Genomic DNA, 18,905 nt, shown 5'->3' with positions numbered 1-18,905 from the left:
CTTTAATGCTAATCCTTCCTATCATCTATGGATAAATAATTACACAGTTGTGTCAGGAGGCCCAAGCATAAAAGCACCAAGGGATTCAATTATGCTGTAGTAACATTGTCTTATACAAAATCAGAAAAAAATGAAAATCTTTTTAGTATTTTGTGTGTGTGTGTATGTGTGTGTGTGCGCGCACATGCATGCACATGTCCATATGTATGTTGACAGTGAACCAAGGCTATCCTTAGAAAAGTTGGGGCACCATTTGTATTCCTATAAAGGAGTATACAGGGTATGTGAGACACACAGCACTGGTCCTGTAGGGCGGGTCAGGAGAAAGGGTGATTTCTTCCATAGTATTGCTGAAGCATCCTCTGTTATATAAATGAGTGGCTACATGATCAAACCATGGGGTCTAATGAAGTTGGATTCACATCTTTGTTGATCGCATCCCATGTAATCTCTCTAACCCTCAAGTTCCTCATCTGTACACAGATCATCAACTATATATACATATTCATGGCATAAGGTTGTGAGAATTGAGGGAGATAGTTTGTTTTGCTCTCGATTAGCTTGCACATTATGTGATATAGAAACAAGTGTCTATGAGCTATTAACAACATAGGAAGAAATACAGCAGGCAGGCAAATGGATGGAGCTAGAAAACATCATTTTAAGTGAGGTAACCCAGACACAGAAAGACGATTATCACATGTACTCCCTCATAAGTAGTTTTTAAACATAAAGCAAAAAAAAAAAAAAAAACCTCTCCACAAATCACAATCACAGAGAACCTAGACAACAATGAGAATCCTAAGAGAGACATACATAGATCTAATCTACATGGGTAGTAGAAAAAGACAAGATCTCCTGAGTAAATTAGGAGCATGGGGACCTTGGGAGGGGGTTGAAGAAAAGGGGAGAGGCAGGGAGGGGAGCAGAGAAAAATGTAGAGCTCAATAAAAATCAATAAAAAAAAAGAAAGAAATACATCAGGCAAACCTATCCCTGCATCACAGAACACAGGTTGCTAGAAGGGTCCAGATGTTCTTCCTCCCACCCAGGCCTCTGGTTAGATGAGGCCAAAGAAGGTTTTCTCTCCTAGCTATTACTATGCATAAAAATACAGCAAACAAACCCATTAATTAATTAAACACACAGAGAAATCAAAACTTCTGTATATTAAAAAAGTCACAATTCTTTAAGTTCATTCTACATATAACTTTTACAAACCCAGGAGCCCACACAATCGAGGTTCAGAGGGCTATTCCTTTCAAAGAAACCCTTCAATGATGAAACGTAAGTAAAAACAAAGGAAATCCTTGTTTAGCTTCCTGTGTCCTGCAGAGGCTGACTCATAAGTAATCCGTTGCTGTCCTAGCCATTCCCTGCTTTGCTCTTGAAATCTGTTATACCGCCCCTTTGTACTCTCTTTCTGCAAACATGCGGGCTAGGAGTTTAACTGTTCCTAGCCACACCTTCCTTCCCTGCCTTTTTCGGTAGCAGCAGATCAGGCTGGTTCTGCCTCAGTAAGCTGCACTCCCTGCCACTTACAGTAGGACAGGAGTGGTGAAGTAGTGCGCAGAATTGTGACTCTCCTGGGTGATCGCAGAGAAGGGACAGGTCTGCCAACTCTAGGAAGCTCACACAAACACAAGAAGACCTCTCTTTCTCCCCCCTCATTCTTAACCCACAAATATATTCTCAAATACCAAAATGCAAAGATAGCAAGCACTACAATGTTGAGAACGCATGCATCCTCTCGCCTCTCTATATTTTTTAAAGAAAAATATGCCATTAAGATATTAATAATGACCAGTGTGTTGTTGATACATGCCTTTAATCTCAGCACTTTGGAGATGAAGGTAGACAGAGCTCTGTGAGCTGGAGGCCCAACCTGGTCTCTATATCAAGTTTCAGGCTAACCCGGATTACATAGTGAGACTTTAGCTTAAAAAAAAAAAAAAAAAAGAGCTAATACTATCCCCATGGTTAAAGATCCTCTGGGATAAGTTATTGGAAGAAGGATGGAGAAGAAACCACCACAGCAATGACAGGCAGGATGCTGCCAAGCTGCACTCTAGACACAAGCATCATTTGTTTTATGTGGAGGAAACTCCTTTTCCTCTGACTGACACAAAATGAAAGACAGAGAAATGCAAAGAGCTCAGGGAACTATCCGGTGTCTAGACATAGGACCACTGCCCTCTAGTGTGTATTCAAACACTCAGTGTCCTTCAGTCAGAGATGGTTATTCCAAAGACAGGAAAGATGATGCTCTGTTGAGCTGCCCAGCAGGACTACTTCAAAACTAACGCACAGCATTAGAAGAAGGACATCTGGGGACTGCCCACCGCCTCACTAACTGTGCTGCTAACACTCCTATGAGGTTTTCAAAATGGACTTTAAAAATTAAATCCCTCAACACTTATTTGCTTATTTAGTTATTGTCAGTGTGTGCCCCATGGTGTGTGGGGAGAACAAATTGTAGGAGTTGGTTCTCTCCAACTGTATGGGTTCAGATATCAAACTCAGGTTGTCAGGCTTGGTGACAAGCACCCTTACTCTTTACACTTCCCCCCCCCACACACACTAATTTGCAAAAGGTAACAAATACTATATTTCATAACTAATGTGTGTCAGGATAGTGGTCATCATGAAACCTGCCCTAGTCTAGGTTCTTCTTCTGCCTGAGCAAACATCAGTGAGGGGTTCAGTCTGGGCCCCCATAATCCTGATATTGAAATGGCAGGCTTAGATAGAGCCCCACCCTCACCCCCGATACCCCTGTTCTGAACCAGGTGGGCAACGATCTATGGCTGTTGTACTTTTAGTTCCGAATGAGTGAGTTTATTGAGTATATGATAAAGGCCAAAATAAAAGCATAACTAGTGAGTGGCAGGTAGGAGCAGTAGAGAGAGAGAGAGTAAAACAGCATCACGTTGGGTGCCCAGCATCCTCAGCAGACATCCCACTGAGGCAGTCAACTGAAGATGGATCTTGATAGAGAGAGTCTTGGGCAAGCTCCCCTTGGGTGAAGCATCCAAGTAAAAGAACAAATAACAACATCCAGCAGAAGCCACTTAGGGAAGTTGAGGCAGTCAGTTGGAGTTCCTAATTGAGCTTTCTCTCCACAACTGAACTTCCCATGGCTGAACTTCCTGATTCTCATCCCCATAGTAGACACTTTTGTGTCATGAAAAAAGTAACAGTGACCTCTTTAGAAAATGGCTTACCTCCTAGCCATCTTCAAAGACACAATGCCTTACTTTTGGACTGTTTGGATATTTTCTTCCTTCCCTGTCATAGAGTCAGAGGGTGCAGCCTGTCCCCAAACGATGGCATTTGGCTGACACTTTGAGACAAATATATTTGGGTCTGAAGTTGGGGGAGAGGCAATGGCACTTTCAAAGCCAGTTTCTCCTAAGTGAGTGCAAACAACACACAACAACTTAACCAACAAAATATGTATCGCAGACTCTTTCATCTATTAGCTAAGGCAATTGTCTTCTTCCATGACTGGTATTTCTAAATGAATTTTACACACAAAACAATTGAGTGTAATTTTTAATGGCAACCTTTAAAAAAACTGGCTGGTAGGCATTATGAAAATCTTTACAGCTTACTTCAGTAACTTCCTGATTTCTGTCTTCAAATGTTGCTCCATTGTCATCGACTCAAATACTTTAAGATATTTTTCTAATAAGATAGGAAAACAGCAATAGCAACCGTAATTGTTGATTGGGTACTTTCTTTCACAAGGATTATATTAAGCACTTTTTGAGCATTGTTCAGTTTAATCCTCTTCATGATTATGGGGAAAATATTATCACTCTTACATTTTCAGAACACGAGGTTTAGCCAAAAGAAGTAAAATTCATTTTCTGCAGTCTGCTGGAAACGTAGAATATATGGCATAGAGGCTCACCTCCTGGTTACTCATGGCATGAAAAGCAAGAAGAGCTGAGTTGCCAATGAAATTAAATTTTTCCTTCCTTCCTTCCTTCACACACACACACACACACACACACACACACACACACATATGGTTATTAGTAGTAGACGTTACCTACCTGTGGTGTTAACAAGTACTTTCCTTTGACAAAATGATGGTGATCTGGGAGGCTTGGAGATTGGCTCTTGAGTTTGGCCACAGAGAGAGCTGGAAAGTTTTAATTTTTCAAAATGTTGGAGGTTTGAAATGTCACCTAAAAGGAGTGGCACTATTTGGAGGTGTGGCCTTTTTGGAGTAGGTGTGGCCTTTTTTGGAGGAAGTGTGTCACTGTGGAGGCGAGCTTTGAGGTCTCATATATGCTCAAGCCACACCCAGTGAGACAGGTGATTTCCTGTTGCTGTGAAGTAAAGATATAAGAACTACCAGTTCCTTCTGTAACACCATGTCTGCGTGCATGGTGCTATTGCTTCCACCATGGCAATAATAATGGACTAAATCTCTGAACTGTAAGCCAGTCCCAGCTAAATGTTTTCCTTTATAAGAATTCCCGTAGTCATGTTGTGTCTTTACAGCAATAGAAACCTTAACTGAGACAATATCACTGGCCCACATGATCATATTTTGTGAGATTACATGTGGTCTGAGGGAAGAATACATTTGAGGGCCAGTAACATAGCCCAGACTCTTGTTGCCAAGCCTAACAACCTGAGTCTGATCCCTGAGTCCACATGGAAGGAGAGAACTAGCTCCTAAGATATCTAAGAGTCACTGCTCCCCAGAAGCAGGAAGTGGCCACACCGGTATTCTGTGACAGCAAGAGTGGGATGGCTGTCCTCTGTGTATTTGTTGCCAGTTGAGGACAGCCATGTTCTCTTTACAGCCTGTCTCGGGTCACCCTGTCACCCAGTCACTCCTTCATTTGTTACAAAGAAGAAACAAGTTGAGTCATGGCAAAGGGGATAAGGCCAAAACAAATTCAACTGGCTAAGCAGGAACAGAGAACATGTCCAGGAAAAATAGTCAGTGCTTAGATTTTAGATTTATGCAAATAATACACAGCACCAATCCTTCAAGAATATCTTTGTGTTCATAAATGCACCAGGAAAGGCCTTGCAAATCCCCCTCAGCCAAAGGAAGAAAAAACAGCAAAAAAAGTAAAAAGGAAAAAAGAATGCTTTTTACTAACTTTAATATTCTTCCCTCAAAGTATTACAATGTTCACAGGATGTTAGAGCATAAAATGTCAAATTTATGCTTGCAATGTATTTCTTTTAAACCTTGAGCATTTTTACTGGAGTTTGAGAGAAAAGCAACAGGACAGGAAGCTGTAAATAAATCTAAGCCATAGCCAGGAAGAGGGAGTTGGGTAAGAGGAAGAGAGAAAGCCAGGCTCTTTGAACCAGATGTGAAGGAAGAGGGCTAGGTTGGCACTGGAGATCTGGGGGTATGAAGGATAAGAGAGTATGAATTTGAGCAGAGAGATGGTAAGAGGATCTGTAGAGCATTTGAGAGCATTGATGTGCTCCTGAAGATTTGACTAATTCAATCAGAATGAAGAATTGAATGTACCTTAGTAAATCATCCCTGTACATTCTCAAATGGGCACAAAGTATCCAAAAAAGTAACTTCATTTCTCATGTGGCTGCTTTTGGAAGGTGGCAATGACTATATACTTAAACTTAATTTAAAAAGTTAAAATTGTGGGTTGCAGACTTGTTTATCAAATAGACACTAGATTATTAGGACTTAAAATTCCTGCAGGACAAACTATTTGACACCCCAATCATTTCCAAGTCATTCATGATATACCAATACAATGTACATGAACATGCAAATTCACAGTCCGTATCCTTGTAAGCAGTGAACACTAGGTGCTGTGGGATAATGCTCTTGTACACTGTAAAGATTTGTCACTTGTATTGGTTTAATAAAACTCTGATTAGGGCTGGAGAGATGGCTCAGAGGTTAAGAACACTGGCTGCTCTTCCAGAGGTCCTAAGTTCAATTCCCAGCAAATACATGGTGACTCACAACCATTTAACATGAGATCTGGTGCCCGCTTCTGGCCTGCAGGCATACATGCAGATAGATGTAAATAATAAGTAAATCTTAAAAAAAAGATTTATATAATAAAATGCTGATTATCCAGTAGCCAGGCAGGAAGTATAGACAGGGTGACCAGATTAGTAAAATTCTGGAAAGAGAAAAGGCTGAGTGTACAGTCACCACCCAGATGCAGATGAAGCAAGATGAAAATGCTACACCGAGAAAAGGTACCAAGCCACGTGGCTAAACATAGATAAGAATTATGAGCTAATTTAAGTTGTAAGATATCTAGTTAATAATAAGCCTGAGCCAGTAGGCCAAGCAGTTTATAATTAACATAAGCCTCTGTGTGTTTATTTGGGACTCAGTGGCTGTGGTACTATTCGGGACAGAAACTTCTGTCTACAGCTAGGTAAAACCAAGCTATCATCAGATGACTCTTCAGAGCTCAAGCACGACTTAGAAAGCACTGCCCTCTCTTCTATTTATTTTATTTCAAATATGTTTAGCCCTTGATTATAGAACATCTAGGTAGCAGGTTCAAATTAAAGAGAAAATAGTAAAAACGAATGGTAACCGAAAAGCCCTCTTTATCCTACAAGTGGAGTGGATAAAAGGGAGAAAAGGGAAAACAAATAAAAAAGCACATAAAGTTCATCAAATGCCTGAAGCAAAACTAGAACCTCATCACAAGCGTTGGAAAGGTGTTTCTCACCCTGAAATATGCAGATTCACAGTGCTCTCCAAAGTGACAGAAGCCTGGATGTTATATTAAGAAAAGCTCAGCTAATAATCGACTTATCAGTACTTAGAAGCATGTGATAGATTATTACAACACAGGTCTCGTTTGTTTATTTTTAAATATAAGATTTTTATTACTTGAGAATTTAAGATATGCCTATAATGTATTTTGATCATAACCTACCCAGATCCTACCAAGTTCCTACCCCCTCTCAACTTTGTATCTGCTATGTTTTTAATAACCCTCCAAGCTCAATTTGTTTTGTCCATATGCTCCTAGACGTCAGGCTATCCCCTGGAGCATGGTTGATTTTATTATCAGCAGAAAAGAAAAGGCTCCATAGGGTTTCTGACTGTTGGAGTCACAGAACATCAAAACTCACTAGGTCTCTCATTTGTTTAGTTCAGCATGCTATGAAAATGCTTTTACTTTTTAATAATTTATTTATTTTATGTGCATGGGTGTTTTCCCTGCACGTATTTCTGTGTGAGGGTGTCTGTCCCCTTGGACTGGAGTTATAGACAGTTGTGAGTCACCCTATGGATGCTAGGAATTGAACCCAGGTCCTCTGGATGAGTGCTCTTAACTGCTGAACCATTTTTCCTGCTTATTTTATTCCTAAGTTTGTGTGTGTGTGCACATGTACACGTGTGCATGCATACACACTTGTGTACAGTCCCCTCTGAAGCAGGAACAGAATGTCAGATCCCCTTAAGCTAGAATTATAGGCAAATGTGAGCTGTTCAATAAGAGTGCTGGGAACTGAACTTGGGTCCTCTGCAAGAACAGTATGTTCTCTTAACTCTCAGCCGCTGTTGATTTTACATTTATATAACTTCCATTTGCACAACCTTGTTCTCTTCGTTAAGAAAATATAAATGCCTTTTGTTTCAAAAGTACAAAATGAAGTGTTAAAATAGTAAACTTGCGCTGATGAGATGGCTCTAAAGGTGCTTTCTGACAAGCCTAAGGACCATGGTTCAAGCCCTGGGACTCACATGGTGGAAGGGGAGAATTGACTCCAAAGTTATTCGAGGTTATATGTGTGCCTTGGTACGTTCATGTTCATACATGCATAAACATGTAGAAAATGCAGAAAAAATTACAAGGAAGTAGACAAAATTGAAACCTAATTGTGCAAAGCAGAGGAAGACAGGCTTGGACAGCTTCGGTAAGACTTAGCTTTTTTAATCTGCAAAGAAAAGAGGCCAACTGTGATTTCCTGCGCTCTGAGCCATGATTTGAAATGGTGGGGAAACACAAAGTGATAATACTTCTTCATTGCTAGCTGCCGTGTCAGATAAATGACAGCTCAAAGCCAAAAGCTTTTGTCGTTATGGAAGCAAATCCTACAGCCATTTAGAAGCTTTCTAAACTTCTAAATGAAAGAAAATTTTCGAAGCTTCTAGATTGTTCCTTGGCCATGTTCTCAGAAGAAAACAAATCTCTATATTTACTCTTTGTTCATTTTGTATTGTCCTGATTCCCTAAAACTCTGAAGGATTGGTTGAAGCTGTGCTAAGGAATTTCTTGTTTGCCGCTGAACAGTGCCCAGAAGAGGGTGCTGTGACCACGACGCTGGGGTATGTCCTCCAGAGCAAAGGTTTCCAGATGTTAGCCCTAAAGTTGGCAACTCCTTAGTGATCAGAAGATCTTAAAATAACAGAAGGAGAAGTGAAAATTCTCCTGTGTTAGAAACGATTCAAGGACATAAACAATTTTGTGAAGCCCATTTAAGTGAGAAAAGATGAGGAGACGAATCATGGCTGTTACTTCCCATTGAACTGTTTCATTTGAACACTTCATATCGTGTGCACGGTTTCTTTTAAAGAGCAGATTTGATTTATATCAGTTAGTTCTATTATTAATAAAAATGCCAAAGCTAAGGTCATTTAAAATGATTGTACAGTTGAAAGAATGTGCCAAAAAATTTATATTTTGTTCAAGAATTTATCAGTGGTGTATCTATTAATCAAAGTGTTTATGTTTTATGCATCAGAGTGCTCCAGTGTGTCAATATTTAGAAGCTCTAACATTACTCTCTGAGTCATACGGATCTCCAGAGAAATGTTTTCAGACAACAGGCATTTTTCTTGTTGCAGTCTCTCTACCAAACTCTCACTGTTTCGTGTGGCTTTGCTTTACAAAGAGAGCTTGGGCTTTGCTGGCAGTTTTACCATCGTTCCATGGTGGCTCAGAATGAAGTCAGTTCAACTAAGCTGAAACCAACTTCCTGGAGCTTTCTTTCCTGTATGGCTCTGCCTGGTCGTACATGAGGAATATCCCATGTGAAATCAGCAAGTTAGAGGTGAAGAAGTCATCCTTGACACCTTCTGAAAGCTAGGGTGGGACACTATCTTAGTCTGTTTTGAGCTGTGTCACAAGCTTGGTAACTTATATGAACAGACACTTATGAACTCATAGCTTTCAAGGCTGGGAAATCCAAAACCAAAGTGCCAGCATTTGACAATGGGTGTTTTGTTTGCAAGGGGTAGGCAAACTCTCATTTTATCACCATCATCATCACCACCATCACCATCATCATCATCCTCATCAATTTTCCTTTTTTTGTTGTTGCTGAAACAATGTCTCAAAATGTAGCCTTGGCTGGTCCAGAGCTTGCTATGTAGACCTAACTGGCCTGGAAATCCTAGATATCCACCTGCCTCTGTTTCCTGCACTCTGAGATTAAAGGAATACACCACCATGCTTGGCATTCTTACGCTTTCTTTATAGTGACATCGATCCGGCTCGCAAAGGTGGAAACCTTGGAGCCCAGTTACCTCTTAAAGTTCCTCCCTCTTAGTACGGTTATCATGGTGATCAAATTTCAGCATGAGTTTTGGAGAAAACATTCACACTAAATCAGGCACCAAGCACAGTGGCAATTTACATGGATTGTTGCTAGTCCTTCACTTAACAACTTAGTGTACCAGGCTTACACTACAGACCTACCAAATCTCTGCCTTCAGCTTTTCCAAGTCCTTGGCCAGCTTCTCCTGTGGGCCACAACTAGCTTCTCCTGCATGTCACCAGCAGCACCCAGACTGGTCATAGTAAGAGTGTGAAGGAGATTGCAGAGTGACCTTGCTCTCCTGTGTTCACCTGAAAGCCTCAGAATAGCTTAAAGCTGGACACCAAGCTGCAGAGTCAACAGACTTCGCCACAGCTCCTACATGTGTGTGAGAGGCCATGTCTCTTCTGATTCATCACTTGTGCCCTAAATCACATGTGCCATCCTGTCTCTTCCATACAAGTGTCTGCTTATTTACAGCATCATCTTGTTCTGTACTTGGCACCTGCTTTGGTTTGAATGTCTCCTTCAAACTTCCTGCTGAAACTCAATGGCCATTGAACAATATTGAGAGGGTGGTCGTGGCAGGGGCTTAGAAAGTAAAATGCTTCTCAGTGGGTGATGTGGGGAGACCTATGTCCATTAAGGGTTTCTTCCTCTTGCCTCCAATCTACCCTTCTTTCTCCTGCTTCATCGTCTGGAGGGGACTCTGTAAACATTGCTTCTCTGTTAACAGAAAAAGCTAAGGGACACTGAATGAAGCCAGAAATCCCCAATCTGGCTGTGCTCTCCCAGACAGAGACAAGGCAGGACATCCAGCTTGCTCACTCCTGGAAAGATTTAGTGTTTTGCCATTGCAGAAGGCTTTCTGGAGAATTTCACTGGCATTCTGAAGTCACCTTCTTTGTGATGTTCATCAAGTCTTGCCGATGGAATCTAGCCATTTGGGCCAATACTCTAGAGAGCTGGTGTCTATTTGTCATCTCTGGCATGAAGAACCACCAGGAACTTCTCTATTGCCCGCAGGGTACCATCACCCCTTCAGAGGTAGAATCAGCACTGGGTAATTTGAGATACTTCTAAATGTGTTTCTTGTCTGAGTACTCTGTCTCTGCCTGAGATGTGAGGCTGCTCTTTCCCTGTGTTATGTGTGAACTTGCTGTAGTTTTCTTTACCCGCTGGTGGTAATACTGTATTACTCATTAATATTGCTTCTATTAACTTTCCCCTGTGTGAATTACTATGTGCTTTCTGTCTCCTAGCTGGATGCTGACCAATGGCTTTTGCTTCTAGCTGTTTTGTTTTTAAACAGAACTTAACTTTATTAGTTCAAGATTTTGTTTTAGAAGGAATATAAATTACTTTTAATACGACTTTGTAAATAATGAGACTGCCTGAGTGTGTCATTTCAAGAGGCTGTTTGCTTTCTTTGGCCACACACGAGGTCTGTTTCTCAAGCTGGGATCACGGATCCCTGTGAGGAGACTCAGAAGCAGTGCTGGCTCTAATGAACCTCCCTAAACACAAGGGTTTACATAATGACTACGATTTCTCATGTAACAAGAAGACTCCAAAGGTACATCAGAAATGGTGTGGACATGTGAAGGGATGGAGAGCACCAATCCCCTAGCCCAGGGTTTAAGCACATAATTGAATTCAAGCCATAGTTAACATTTTCTGGTTTTCACTCTGTGAGAAAATATGGCCATCCTAAGTCTTCAGTGCCCATATTTGCATTTATGGTCAGGTTCTCACGAAGGATGGCCGTACACGAGCATGTTCAGTTTTATTTGTGTGGTCACATGTGTAGTTGCTAATCATTTGTGGACTTGAATCCTTTTTAATTATTCATTGCATTTCAATGACTAGATAGATGTTATCACTTACCACAGGTATTTTTCATAGGTTTTCATAGCCATAGACAAACAGAAAAGTCTATGAGCTGAAGCGCACTAACTACTGCTAAATGAGCTGCGTGTCTGGGGTTGTGTAACAGTTTCCTCTGAGGTAAAACCCTCCACCCTGAAGAAAAGGTCATTCAAACAAAATTTTCTAAAGGAGATGAAAGATTATCTAGCCAGGAAGCTAGTACATCGCAGGAAGTAAGTAGTGCTAAAGTGTCAGGAAGTCCCTGAAACTGACCAGATTCTCTAGGCTCCTCTCCCCAAGCATATGTAAACTATTAGGACTGCTGAAAGACATTCTCAGACCAGCAGAGCTGCTTGGGAGACGCAGAAATCAGCTGAGTGACCCAGAAGAAACTCAGGCCGTCGGGGCTGCCTGAAAGAAACAGTCTTCAACCCGCTGAACTGTGTGCAGGCTGAACAGTGTAATGTAGGTTTCTGGTTTCTGTGATCTGCTACTCACACTGTGTGGGATTTTGGTGATGAAACTGTTTTTGAATCATTTGTGCTCTTATAAGTAACCCCTCACTTATATCCTTATAAGTAACCCACATTAAATCCACTGGTTGGCCTTTGGTGGCATCCATTCTTTGATCTATTATCAGCATGAACCATTTGTTCACATGTCTCTAGGAATGTGGGAAGGGCATCACACAAACCTTGTGTTTAAGGGAGCTGTTATCTAGCTAGTATCTGCCGAGGTCATCTCAAGCATCATCCACCCAGGGCTTGAGTAACCAGCAGGGAGGGAATATGTACGGAGACATATGAGAATGCTATGCCTTAATCCCTTGATCCCCCAACTCAGAGGACCCAGCCAGATGAAACCTGGGGATTGTACCTACGTCTGCCAAGGAAAGATAGGACAGCAGGACTCCACTTAGGACCAGGGATTCACTTAGTGGTAGGAAGCTGACAGCTCCTAGAGCTTCCCACAGTGGGTCTGCTGGACATCTGGGGCTATGAACTTTGAACCCTTCAGAGAAGATGCCAACCAAATATTGATCAATGTGTAATGCTGGTTTTTCCTGGCTTTGGCACTGACTATCATGAAAGCAGGGTCAGGGGCTGGTGACTGTAGCTCCATCGCCAGAGTGCTTGCTTAGTCCACATGCTGTACTGGGTTCAATTCTCAGCAATGCATACACCTGAAACGGTGGTCCATGCCAACAGTCTTAGAATTCAGGGGGTGGAGGCAGGAGGATTATGAAGTACAGGATAATCCTTGAGTTACAAAGATTGTTGGGGAGCTCCAAAGCTCAGCTGGTGTAGCATAAGGAAGGTCCAGTCTGCTGGAGAGGATATGTACCAGGCATACATAAGGGTTATATATAATCCAGACCCGTGGCAGACATATTTACTGGCAATTTCCTGATCTACTGAGCATACAGAAAGTAGGTACTATAGTTAGAATTCTAGTCAAGCTGTGCAAAGTTGTCCTTGAAGGGTGGTCAATAAGGAGCAGTGCAATAACCGTGGGTGATTGGACAGGCCTTGGGTGATGTAATCATACCCAGGAAGAGATTGCAATATAGGTGCTCGTAATATTTTAAAATTTAAAAGCATTTTAAGTGATAACAGTTCAGACTTACAAAAAAGTTACAAAGACAGGATAGAGAGTTCCATGACCAATTTCTCATTTATTAACATGTTATATTATTATATGATCCTTGTCACAGTTTATGCAGCAACACTGTTCATTCAGCTAGAACCCATATTTCCCCAGGTCTCTTTGGCTTTTTCTTATCCAGGATCCCACCAAGGGGATGGTGTTACATTTGGGTGATACCTATTTTAGGATGGTTGTAAGCAGGCATTTTTCTTCCCAGACTTTCCTTGGTTTTAATAGGCTTAGCAGTTTTGACAAGACCTGGTCAGGAATCTTACAGAATGTCATTGGGGCTTGGGTGATTTTTCTTGGCATTTTAATTATTGCTAGAGATTTATGATTGTTAGCTTTTTCAAACATCTCCCTCCAAAATATATGAATAGAAGATATGTCATAACATGTGTTTATAAACCTGCAGTCTTTATCAAACAAACCATGAATCATACGTCCTGTCTGCAAACTTGCCATTTCCCCATTCAAACCTGAATTTCAAGAAGCCAGGTAGAGGGAGTGAAGGAGGTAGGGAGGGGAGCTGAAAGGGAGGGAAGAACTCCCACAGAGCGCAGATAGCAATCTCAGTCTGTAAACTGCAAGGTACTGAAAAGAGCCAGCCATCAGTCATACACCCTCATGTCCCATCTCTGACTAAAGGAAGCCAATAGTTCTTGATCCCAGACAGTCATTGTCATGGCTCATGTGAACAGAAAAGGGGAGCTTAAGTGACTGGGTAGCTCAGAAGTAGCATTTGCCCATGTGTGAGGCTGTGGTTCAGTCCTCAGCACCAATAAGAAAAAAAAAATAAAGCTAAACTAAATACGGCATAGATTAATGCTAAGTTTCCCCATAGTTTCCACAGAAATAATCTCAAAGGTATAAACCAGAACATAATCAGACTTTCAGTGAATCTTTTTCTCTTTGCTTTTCAAAGGTATGAAGTCCAAATAGAAGGAAGTATATTCTATAGCTTTGTAAACTCTGGTGCTGCGAGAGCGTTCTTGTTATATAAGAATTACCGTGGACTTCAGTAAATCAGACTGCACAGGCTACAGTTAGTCAAACACCCTTTAGAATTCTACGTTATTGTTAGCAGTGAGAACAAAGTTCCAAAGCCGTTTAGTGCTAGCGACTTTGGAATGCTCCACCATACTGGCCCCAAGGAAATGGTAAACTATTTAATGCAATAAGAAAAGGCAATAATCAATATTCCCTTTGGAGCTCAAAATTAAAATATTGTTATTGGAATATAGACAGAAGACGTGTTCTGTGAACAGAGGTACTCACGGTGCGGGCCAGCTCAAGATAGCTTCCGCCCATAGTGGTGCCAACATGCGGGGATTGTGTGAGAAGTTTGTGGAGGACAGCCGGCTGAGGCAAAGAGCTTCCGCCACACTCCAGCAGCTTCTGGAAGGGCAGCCGGCTCTGCAAGTCTGGGCTCTGGAGGTCCCTGGCAGCGGAATCATACTCCCAGTTGTCTCTGGCTGCTGACAAAGCACCTAGTCCAAGAGATGCGAGGAAAATAAAAGACATTTCTTTCATTAGTCTGTGGGTGGTCAGTAAGCAAGGATTCGAAGTCTCTGAGTCTTCCCTGTGCCAGCGTCCCCAGAACACATGTGGCTCCCAGGCTGCCTGCTAAGTACTTTTCCTTTCAAATTGACAAGCAGGAAGTTTGGAGATAAAAGCAATTTCAAGTAAAGAATTTGGAAATAATGCCCAATGAATATGAACACCCTCTCCAACATGAAAACTTGGCGGAGGTGGGGAGAAAGAGAGAGACAGAGCAGAAGAGAAGACAGAAGAAGGAGGGGGTAGGGAGGAAGGAGAGAGAGAGGGAGGAGGAGAAGGAGAGGAAGAAGGAGGAGGAGGAGGAGCAGGAGGAAGAGGAAGAAGAAGAAGAAGAAGAAGAAGAAGAGGAGGAGGAGGAGGAGGAGGAGGAGGAGGAGCAGCAGCAGCAAGCATAGGAGAGCCAATTCAGATGGGAGCTGCATCCGTCTGTGATTTGCACTTGGTTTTTATGTTGACCTTAGTGCTTGCTGGTGATCCTGGGGAAGAAGGAAGCGAGAGAGACAACAGATGTTGTCGATTTAACCATGACATCCTCATGCTCATGGCATCTCACCTGGAGGAAACTGCACAGCTGAGTTCAGGGCAACAGACTGTGGACAAAGTAACAGCCTCACTTCCCAGGCTTCTCACAAGCCCCTTAGTGTGTGCTTCCCCATGCCCTTTGCCTTCTGGTAAGGTTCAAGTTGATCAGCGCTTGGGAAGCCATGTAGTGCAGATGGCACAGCCACAAGATGAAAGATGCCTCGCTCCCAGAATAACCTCTTATGGAAGAATAGCCGGCTTACCCTAAATGCCCCGTGTTTTTACTTTATATGAATAGGAATGAAGCTTCTCTTGCAGTGGTTCTCAACTTTCCTTATGCTGTTACTCTTTAATACAGTTCCTCATGTGTGGTGACCCCAAACCGTAAAATTATTTTGTTGTTACTTCATAATGGTAATTTTGCTACTGTTTTTAATTGTAATGTAAATATCTATGTTTTTTGATGATCTTAGGTGACCCTTGTGAAAGGGTTGTTCACACCCAAAGAAGTTGTGGCACACATGTTAGTATTACCCTATTACAGCAGAGTAGAATCTAATGGTATTTGTTTGGCTGGGGCCTCCAGCTTGCCTTGTACAGTCCAGAAAGCCCTATTCCAATCTCTCTGTCTCGCTCCAAATCCCACCTGCTCAGAGAGTCTCCAAACTAAGGAAACATGCCAAAAAGTCCAGTTCTGCATTCTTGGTGATTATTGCAACTTCCTCCCTTGATGCTTCCAGCCACCCAGGTCCCCACCAAAACGCTCAGCTTTTGACCATCCTTGGGCACAAACCCAGCTTGTGATGAACAAACACATCATATCCCTTGCCTACAATCTATAAAACTTTCCTGACCTTGCCTGGGCATGTGACTTCTCTGGCCTCAGAGAACCCTCCTGAGAGTTGTTTTGCTCAATATACCTATTGTTATGTTGTTACACTTTTCAATTGGGCTTGATCTGACTTACAGCCTAGGTGGAGAGACTTATTTTCCTGAGGGTGAGGACAGAAAAATCTGTTAGTACTAACGATGGTAATATGATGCAAAAGCGTAATGAAAAGTTGACTTAGAGGAGGAGATAAAGCTCGAGGCTTCCATTGCTGCCTTTGCTAGAAAAATAAGACTTGGAGAAAACCTGCTTTTTTGCATTGTCCGCTTCAGAACTCATGTCTCTCTCCGGTACATGTGCCTGAGTCACATGCTTCTATCTTAGCTACAAGGAAGGCTGGGGGCATTTTATAGGGAGGTAGGTCATTTTTAAACAGTCAGAGGAGGGGTGTTCAAAAAGGTTGAATGGCAGACACTTGACAAAGATTGTGCATTCCCAAGTCAGATGAGAGATAGTAGAATGGAGCCCATACCCCAAGCATCTCTCAGAGAGCATGGAAAGAGTGGGTTGCTCCCTACCCAATCAGGCTTGGGCCTACTAACCCCAAAGGCCATGTCATGATAAAGTCAGTCAAGCTTCTGTCCCCCAACCCAAGGAGCTGGCTTCTCAGAAATCATGTGACCGGCAGACAGTCTGCTAATCTGACCGATAAACTGGAACCCTCCACCCTCACCCCGCTGCAGCACTTCCTCCCTTGACCCCTTTCTTCCCCTTCCTTCCCCCTGACTTGAGCTATATTATGCTATCCCTACCATTTCAATACAAGTTGGCCTCTGAAGCAGTCTCCCTGGTCATTTCTACCCACAGGAAACAGGAGATCCTGCTCCCCAGCTACTCCCCATCCTGTGTCTCCAGTGTGCAATGGCCAGCTGGGGTCAGGGGACCCGCAAGAGGTTGATATAGGCACAGTGCTGGGTACTGGGGATTCAGTAGGAAGCGTGATAAAGTGTAGGTCCTGACTGTGGAGGACTGTAACCTTTAATATGCAGCTTTCAACCATAACAAAGAAGGATCCACACTGATAAACTTGTATTGTGAAATGAGAGTATAAACAGACTGTTCTGCAATCTGAGTATAATAATGTGTAGCAAACTACAAACTGTGTGCCGGGGATTCTGACATGAGTAGACAATCAGCCTTTTGTGGATTATTGGTGAAGTTAATCAGTGCGATTTCGAAAACTGTCTTCCTACGATTTATCACTTACTATGCTCTGCTTAAGTCAGTTTGATCCAAAAGTCTCATGCGGGGCTGTGTGACTAGATATACCAGCCTCTCTGAATCAAAGCTCACAATACTGTCTCTGTGTTTGTTCACAGCCTGAACAACTAGCCTGCCATTTAGATGATGGCATTATGTTAGAAGTAAAATGCTGCAGGTCCCCTTGTGGCCGCAGCGGACAGTGGATCCCGAGAGCAGCCAGTCCCAGGCAGGCTCAGTTTTCCCCAGTGGCTGCAGCCAGTGGCTGCAGTGGGCCATGAGTCCCAGGCAGGGAGCTGCCTGGTGGGTGAAAGACCTCGATGGGGCAGCCAGTCTCACTGGGAGAGACAGACAGGTGGGCACACCACAAGACCATGCCGCAGGTCTCTGAAGGCAGCTGGTCCCTGGCAGTGAGCCACACAGTGGGCAAGAGACAGACAGATAGGCACGCCATGCAGAGTGAGGTTGGATATTTATTTAGTTGGTTATGAAGGGGAAAGGGGAGATCAGAGAGAGAAGCAGGGAGAGAGAGAGAAAGAGGGAGGGAGGGAGAGAGACAGAAGGGAGGAAGGGGAGAAGTGGGGAGAAGGGAGAGACAGAAGCTGCCTCTTCCTCTTCGAGAGGGAGCTGGAAAAGAGGAAAGTCTAAAACTGGAAGCTGAAGATCAGCCTGCCTTTGCAGATGTAGGAGGGAATAGGCATGGTTTATCTCTTAAAGGGACAGAGTGGACCATTATAGGTGGTGATGCTGGGACTGAACCTAGAGACTCACAGGTATTTGGCAAACAATCCAGCCCTGAGCTACATCTCCAGCCCTCGGTGTCTATTTTAATACACAGCATATGATTTATTATTTTTAAAGATTTTATTTTGTTATTTAGATGTGTGTATTTGCTTGTGTACATGCCTGCGGGTACTTGCAGAGGCCAGGAGAAGGCAGCAGATCCCCTGGGGCTGGAGTTACTGGCAGTTGTGAGCCTCAGGATAGGAGTGCTGGGAACCAAGCTCCAGTTTTCTCCTCTGCCAGAGTAACAGTGCTCTTAGCCACTGAGTTATCTCTCTAGCTCCCCACCCCTAAGTTACTTTGCAAGGGGGGGGCTTTGCTTCAATACAGGCTTCAAAGTGTCTATCCTTCTGTCTTTCCCTGTTCATCTCAGTGCTCTGCTAGTTGCCTGATTACCTCGGGGTTTTTGCCCCAGTTCCAGCATTAAGTTGCAGGAGGAAGAAATCAGAGTTAAAAAGTGGATTTCTTCTACACAACTGAATCTCAGGTGGTCTTCACACAGGCAGCAATACACATAGAGCTGGACTTCCTTCTTACACCCACATTACCCTTAGTACTGTACACAAGCCTGTGATATATCAGACTTTTAATAAACATTTAATGAACAGATTGCTGAATGATGCATGGTTGTATTGCCCCAGGGTTTCATTATTTAATCAGGAAAAGCAAATGTGTATTACTTAAAAATATCAAAATAGGTAGCTGGCGCAGCGGCCGGGACCGGCGGGTACTGACACAGTGGCAGACAACGCAGGCGACAGGGACCAGTGCAACACCAAGAGCAGATCGCCCCAGGACAATTAAATCAAAGAGGTAGGCCTTTGGTTGGCGAGGTCCCTGGCAAACAGGGAACCTGGTTCTTTTCCTGAAGACCCGTCTGAGGGGTGAGAGGGATCTTGGCCCCTGGCAG

The 18,905-nt window shown here is 42.9% G+C and overlaps 1 protein-coding gene across 2 annotated transcripts in view; it reads right to left on the bottom strand.

Annotated features, from left to right (window-relative positions):
* Positions 1-18,905, bottom strand: part of Mcc (MCC regulator of WNT signaling pathway) — a 379,948-nt gene that overhangs the window by 264,015 nt on the left and 97,028 nt on the right. For both annotated transcript variants that reach the window (XM_050149262.1, XM_050149263.1), the window contains one exon: positions 14,320-14,531. In XM_050149262.1, the coding sequence (XP_050005219.1) occupies positions 14,320-14,531 (212 nt within the window). The remainder of the gene's footprint in view (positions 1-14,319; positions 14,532-18,905) is intronic.

This window comes from Alexandromys fortis, unplaced genomic scaffold (genome assembly GCF_014885135.2).
Source record: "Alexandromys fortis isolate MF-2015 unplaced genomic scaffold, M_Fortis_MF-2015_v1.1 scaffold_60, whole genome shotgun sequence".
Taxonomy (NCBI): domain Eukaryota; kingdom Metazoa; phylum Chordata; class Mammalia; order Rodentia; family Cricetidae; genus Alexandromys; species Alexandromys fortis.
Note: the sequence above shows the minus strand (reverse complement) of the source record. Positions and strands in the feature narration are given on the sequence as shown.